Source organism: Cajanus cajan, chromosome 3 (genome assembly GCF_000230855.2).
Source record: "Cajanus cajan strain Asha chromosome 3, NIPB_CcT2T_4, whole genome shotgun sequence".
In the NCBI taxonomy this organism is placed as follows: Eukaryota; Viridiplantae; Streptophyta; class Magnoliopsida; order Fabales; family Fabaceae; genus Cajanus; species Cajanus cajan.
In genome coordinates this window covers 74,358,640-74,365,883 of record NC_138519.1, presented here as the reverse complement: position 1 = coordinate 74,365,883, position 7,244 = coordinate 74,358,640, and the positions used below count along the sequence as shown (strand labels likewise).

Sequence of the window (7,244 nt, the reverse complement as noted above, 5' to 3'; positions counted from 1 at the left end):
AGAACGGCCCGTTCTACTTCCGGAACGGGCCGTTCCACTTCCAACATTTGCCCAAAATGGGGTACAAACACGAAAAAAAAATTTAAATAACTCGGAATTTGGTTCCCTGAAAATCGAATTCTGAGAAAAAAAAATTTGAAGCTCAGAATTCGATTCTCAGAAAACCGATTTCTGAGCATGAATAATAAACAGTTCTATTCCTGTAAATAAACTTGTACAGGTGTCATTTTTATAATTTTTTTTAAAAAAAATATTATTTACGTAAAAATTTCGATAATGTTGAACAAGATTCAGTTATGATAGTGAATAGTTGGTATTACCGGTATGGTAGGAAATAGACAAAACTCTGCAAAAAAATTGTACTGAAAAGATATTACTGTCATATGGAAGGTCATGATGGGTTGGATAAGACCAACGCTCAACGGTATCCTTTGCATTTCCACTACTCACTCACTTGTACCTTTTTCTTTTTATCTTGTTTTATTTAATTTAATTTTTTAATGTTATAAAAAAGTCACGTCAATTTTCCAGTTTCAAGTTTCAAGGCTTTTGCTTCACGTCCTCGTAGTAGCCATTGTTCTTCTAATCACCTAATTAGAAAATTCTACCAACATGGAACCCGTCAATTGCGTGGTCTCAGATTCACCAACGTGGAAAAAAGATGCCATCGTTCTCTCTTTGGACATCATTCTTCTCACTTTCTAACCCCCTTTAATGCACCCCACTCCTTATCGTAAATCAAAATTCATTTGCTAATAAGAAGGTTCGTTTGTTTTAGGACATGATCAAGTATATCTATATTATTATTAAGCACGTTTTTAGTGACAATAATTTGCTTGCTTGCTACCGAAATTGAAGGATCAAACAAAAGATGAAAAGGGTGTAAAAAATTTAATAAAGTGAGATTATGGTCGAGAGAAACGGACACATAAATTAGGAGAAGACGTTAAGATTTTTGTGCTGCCGACAGCTACACACAAAACAACACAACACCCACACACACACACAATATAGTGAGTCATGACCCTCCCCACTCACTTCTTTCATCACTCTTCAATTCGTTACCCCAATCCCCACCTTCACGAGAAAAATATTTTCATGATCCTCCAATGGGGACAAACCCCGTGGTGCACCATAAATACCCTTTAGTTCTACCCTCTCTCAACCTTGCTTCTTTCTCTCTCTCTCTCTCCTCTTTCCCGCCAACACTTGCTAACAATATTTCTCTCTCTCTCTTCCTTACCCTTTGGAGTAACAAACCCTAAACCCCTCATCTACTACCATCTCTCTCTCTTTATTTCACACTCCTTCGTCTTCATGCAACTAAAACTACCACCTTTTTCCATTTCCGCACTCTCTTCTTCACTAAAATGAGTGACAAACACCAACCTTTGAAGCTCCACCACCCCTTTTACCCACCAACCCCAAGCACCAATTTTGACGGCGACCCACCATGCAAAACCGCCGGAAAACCCCTTAAGCTCATCCGGGTCATCCTCACCGACCACGACGCCACCGACTCAGACTCCTCCGCCGACGACGAGGACCCAAAAGAACAGCGAAAAGTGAAGAGAAGAATCACCCACATCACTATAAACCTTCCCTTTTTATCACAAACCCCAACACCAACTTCAAAAACAAAACTTTCTTCTTTTTCTTCTCTTGACCCGACCCGTTTAGCTAGACCCGAGAAACGACCCGGTGGTCCTCGCCGCCGGAACAAGTTTCGCGGCGTCCGGCAGCGTCCGTGGGGACGGTGGACGGCCGAAATCCGCGACCCGACCCGCCGGAAACGGGTCTGGCTTGGCACGTTCGACACGGCGGAGGAAGCCGCCGCGGTTTACGACGCCGCCGCCGTGAAGCTCAAGGGCCCCAACGCCGTCACCAACTTCCCCCTCTCCGTCGCCGAGAAAAAATTTTCCGAGGCGGTGCCGCCGTTCTCCGGTGAGGGTTTTGCGTCGCCGACGTCCGTCCTCGCCTACTGCGACGACGAGTCCACGCCGCCGTTTGACGGCTTCCGTTACGGTGTTGTCGACGCGTTCGGGTTCGACATCGACGCGCCGTTTAGTTTGACGGACGTTAACTCCGGCGTGCTGAGTCAGCGGTCGAAGGAAGAGTTCGGCGAGTTTGACCCGGACGAGTTCCTGATGTGGCCGAGTTGAGGGGCGTTTTCGTCATTTCGCAAAATATCGGGGACTGTTCAGTAATTCTACTAAAGTTTCTTTTTGTCGTATTCTGTTTTCACTACGTGGAATTCCGAAACTACCCTCGTGACTCAAGGTTTTTGTGCAGCTTAGAAAGAGTGTAGAGAAAAATAGTAGTAGAGTGATCATTTACATTTTCCTAATCCAAGTAGAGAATTTTTCCCTATATGTTAATTTGTGTAAGTAATTTTAAATGTTCATGTCATGGAAGGAAGAGAAAAACTATGATGCAAGGTATTAGAATTTAGCAGGACTCTATATTGTAGTTTCTTATATATAATTCTATTAAGTAAAGTCTTGTTAATTGAAAATTTGGTGTCTAAAGTTGGATGATTATATTGTCACCATGCATGATTTATTTTTTGTTTATTAAAGCCTTGTTTGGTAAAGGCCAAATTAATGATTGCAAGATTTTAGTTTTTAAGATTTGGTCGTTTGGGATTCTGTAGGTAGGTGGAGGGGTACCATAATGATTTGACTAATATCATTATTTTAATAAGGAATTGTCAATGTTCATGCTTCACATATTTTGTGTATAAATAGGAAGAAAAACATGAGAAGGGGCTGTTTGGAAGGGATGAAATCATGATAAGGAACATCTCCTGCAAATTCAGGTTGCCAAAATATTGTTCAAAATAGTGATTTCATTTTAATTTAATTTTAGTAGCAAGTTGATGGTTGAATAAGGATATGATCAAAATAGGTTTGAAACGACATTATGATGGAGTATAAGTAGAGCAACTTATCTATAAATGTAGTTAAAGTTGTGAAAGCTAATGACTGTGTGGGAGAAAGATAAACTTTTTCAATGAATTTTCTTTGATTGAAAGGTAATACGGCAATAATTCGTTTATGAAAAATAATACATCAACACTCAAATGTTATTAGATGTAGAAGAGAAAAAATAAATAAATATTATAAATGATATATAATATAAAAAAAAATAAAAATAAAGAGTGTCAATTAAGTGTATACTATGTAAACACAACATGTTCTATCTCAAAATCAAACACTTTTTTACACCTATACACAATATTTCACTTAGAGCAACTTTAATGTAGTTATTTAATTTGATTCTTAAACAACTTGATAATACTGATAAACAAACAAATTTTTATAAGCTTCTTATAGAAGTTGCTTAAGATTACATAATTATGTATTAAAATATAATTTTTTGACTCAAAATAAGGGATTTTTAGTGAGTGAAAAGTAAAATATGACCCACTAAAAATAAGTTAGAATACACTTAGAATGAAACTCCTTAGGCAGCAAAGGAATTATAAGGTAGGTTAAAGAAATGTTGTTTGATTGAGCATATATAGTTTAGTTAAAAGACATGAATGAAAAGAAGGAAGTGGGGCCATAGTGGGCAGAAAGAGGTTAATAAGAAAGCAACAAATAAAAATGGTGTATGCTTCTCTCCCCTACTCAACATATGCCACTCTCAAATTTCCAACAACTTTAAGTGGCTTTCTTTCACCTCACCTATGCTCCTTCACCTCACTTCCATTATTTCAATACTCTAATTTTTTAAATTTTACTTTACTATTTTGGATTAATTAACTTTATCTTTTCGTTAGTTAATATATTATTTTAGTTACTTTCGTAACACTTGAAATTATGAGAGATGTTAAAATTGGTAGTTAAAGTTACAAATTCATGAAAATATCAATTTCCTCTAAGGCATGTATTTTAAAAAGTTAAAGTGGCTCAAGAAATTAAATTGAAACGATTTTTTTTTTGTTTAACCTAATTTTATTTTTTATAATTATAATATTAATATGAAGTATGTATCAAATTTATAATAGTTAATATTTATTAAAAAAATTACTGATCATTATTAATTTTTATTTTTGACTAATTTTTTTTTTATTTACAAAGCTTGAATTCAATGTATTACTTAAAAAAATTAAATACAATATTACTCGAATTAATAACTTATTAATGTTCATTGAATTTGAAGTATACTAATAAAAAGTTCATTAATATTGACTTTTTTATTAACTAAAAGTTATGTTATTAGCCTAATTAGCTGGAAAAATATGAATTTTATAATTTATTTTATGCATCAAATATCTTATATACGGATTGTTATACAAAAATAAGATATAATTATTATACACAATAAATTATATTTTTAAATATTTAATACAATAGTATATTCAACATTAAAACTTGAGATGACTTATTAAATCGAATTAATCTTATATTGACTTATCTATGTGATCAATGATAATTAAAAAAAATATAAATTAAACTCACATATTTTATGAACAGACATAGATATTATATTTAATAAAAGTTTGTCGAAAAGAAAAAGAGTGTTAAAAAACATGTTAGTAGGAATTGTGTTCCTTTTACAAAATCTGGCGCCAATTATCTTAACATCAGAGATATGGAACAAATATCTTAAGTGAGGTTTTGCTTCCTTAGAGGTCACCTTTCGCTTTCTTATGATCTTATCTTATATCTAATATTCATATACTTTCTTTGTTAGGTCAGATTAATTACTCCTATAAAATGAGGAAAATGTTTTTCTTTTATTATTATAACTGATTTTTTTTAGGGGAATTTCTTTTCAACTAGATTTTTTTACGTGAGTTAAAATTCATACATCAATAGATTAAATTTTTAATAAATAATTATATTTTTAAAAAATAATTTTTCATATACTTAATCAATTAAAAATACCAATTTAAGTACTTTTTTGGTACACATTAAGAGATACATGTTACGATATAAGGTCACATCTTCAATAATTTAAGTTCGAAAGTACCATATTGTAGATATAAGTATATGGCGTACAAACACGCACACAAAAAATACTGTAGTGAGTTTGAAGTTTTTTTTTTTTTCATCAAAAAGAAGAAAAATCAACTAACTTATTGAATTAAAATAAATAATTAAATTATTCGTTAAAAATATGATATCAATAATTTATCCCTTAAATCATGAAAATTATATTTAAAGTTACTTATTTACTTTTCTTCAATCTTATTAATCTTTAGATTAAGAATCAATGTCGACCTAATATATTATTAAATTTAAAGTAAATTTTAATATAATTTTTTAAAGTTAATAATAATATTTTTTGATAAAAATATATTTTAAAGATAGATCTTGAAAAAATAATTATATTTATATATCTTTTAGAGATAAATATCTTAAAGTAAATTATTATGAATATAAAAAATAAATTTTAAGTTATAAGTTTTTTTTTTTTAAATTATGTAAATATTGATATAAATATTTTTCAAGAAATTTTAAAATAAGAATATTATTGACCTCATCCTTATATCAGTTCTATTAAGAATTGTAAAAAACTAATTTAATTAGTGTAAAAAACCTAATTTAACTGACAATAAATACCCATATATATACCAAATTATTATTTTTTTAAATCCTACATATGTAATATATTCCATTTAAATGGAACTATTATAAATAATAAAAAAAAATCGTTTTAATATTTAATAAAATTTGTTATTTAAAATTATTTGTTAAACAAATATAATTTTAAATTAGTTGATTAGAAACTAATAAAATGAACCTAATATTAAGAAGTTGAAGAAATAATATAAATAATATGAATAAGATCTTAAATTTAAATTTTATTGTTATTGCAATCTTAATGATAAAAAAAAAATTAATTAAATAAATTGATGAAACTAATCTTAATATTTTTTATTATTAATAAACATATTTTATATGATATCTTAAAATTAATAATAAAAATTAATCTATTTTTCCAAGAAATGACTTTTACAAACTAAATATTATTTTAACTTGCTTTAGTAATTATTTAAATAAAAGGTATGATTATGAGGAGATGAAATTATTGGCAATTTGGCATAACGATGTGGAAATGGTTGATTTGGTGGGTCCCACTGGTTGGTGACCGAAAGAGATACGAAGCAGAGAACAAGCTCAAATGCGACGAACCACTGCCTTATAAGCTTATAGCCGCCATCCACTGTCTTATTTTCAATCCATCAATAAAATAATTTTGCTCTCTTTTTCAAATATTACATCACCTAGGTTCATTTACGCACATTATTTATTGTTTCAACTTAACGATTATTCTAAGTTATGTAACGACCACTACACACGGCATCGCACACTAGAAACTCCAGACAGATAGAACAAGTATATAAATATAGGATTTAGAATATATAAATATACAAAGTTGTAGTCTGACTAGGGTTAAAGTGTACCAAAGAAAATTACAACCAAATGCTACTATCCCAGGTAGCTACCAGCAAAATATCCACACAAGCAAAACAGCTCCACGGTCCGCCGGAGACTCACCACTAGACGCCCACCTATTCCTGTTCTGCTCCCATACACAATATGATCATCGCAGTCCAAACACCATGGAAAACAGCAAAAGAGTAAGCTAGTGTAATTAAAAATCAGCATACAAATAGATACATAGCAATGTAATTAGATTTCATCATTATGAGTATCAGCTTATCTGCACAGCTTATATCACGCATCAATACCAGCACCACGATGTGGCTACATCAACGCTGTAAAACAGCAACAACAGCACCACCTCAAGTGGTTATAACAGCACCGCCTAGCGGCAACATCAGCACTGCTCAGCAGCAGCAACAGCACCACCTCAAGTGGTTATAATGGCCTCTCAAATAGGCACACATCAGCACCAGCTAGCGGTTATTACAGCACCACAATAGTGGCTAACAGCACCGACATAGCGGCTATAACAGCACCACAATAGTGGCTAAACACAACATATAGCTCAGCAATAAACAGCACAGCAAAATCAGCATACAGCACAGCCAAGTAGTACTCAACACAGCTTACTACTCATAACTCAGCTCATCATTCTTGAGCATAGCCATATTATAAATCAGCATTTAAAATTATCAATAACAGCCCAGCTCAGCATAGCAAGACACATCTATTACAGCTTAACATCATCTTTCAACATTTACAACTAGTCAGCACAACTTATTTATCAATTACATCTCAGCTCAGCAATCACAGCAAAATTCAACAATGATCAGCCTATAATTC

General features: G+C 32.1%; 1 protein-coding gene across 1 annotated transcript; it reads left to right on the top strand.

Moving 5' to 3' along the window:
• The first annotated feature begins 993 nt into the window (after positions 1 to 993).
• LOC109799365 (pathogenesis-related genes transcriptional activator PTI6) lies at positions 994 to 2,515 on the top strand. The gene has a single exon (XM_083071292.1). The coding sequence runs from the start codon at positions 1,371 to 1,373 to the stop codon at positions 2,160 to 2,162; it is 792 nt and encodes a 263-aa protein (XP_082927418.1). The 5' UTR covers positions 994 to 1,370; the 3' UTR covers positions 2,163 to 2,515.
• Positions 2,516 to 7,244: the final 4,729 nt, after the last annotated feature.

What these genes read in the sequence shown, in the direction of transcription:
- LOC109799365 (XM_083071292.1), top strand. Translation starts at nt 1,371, where the DNA reads ATGAGTGACAAACACCAACCTTTGAAGCTCCACCACCCCTTTTACCCA.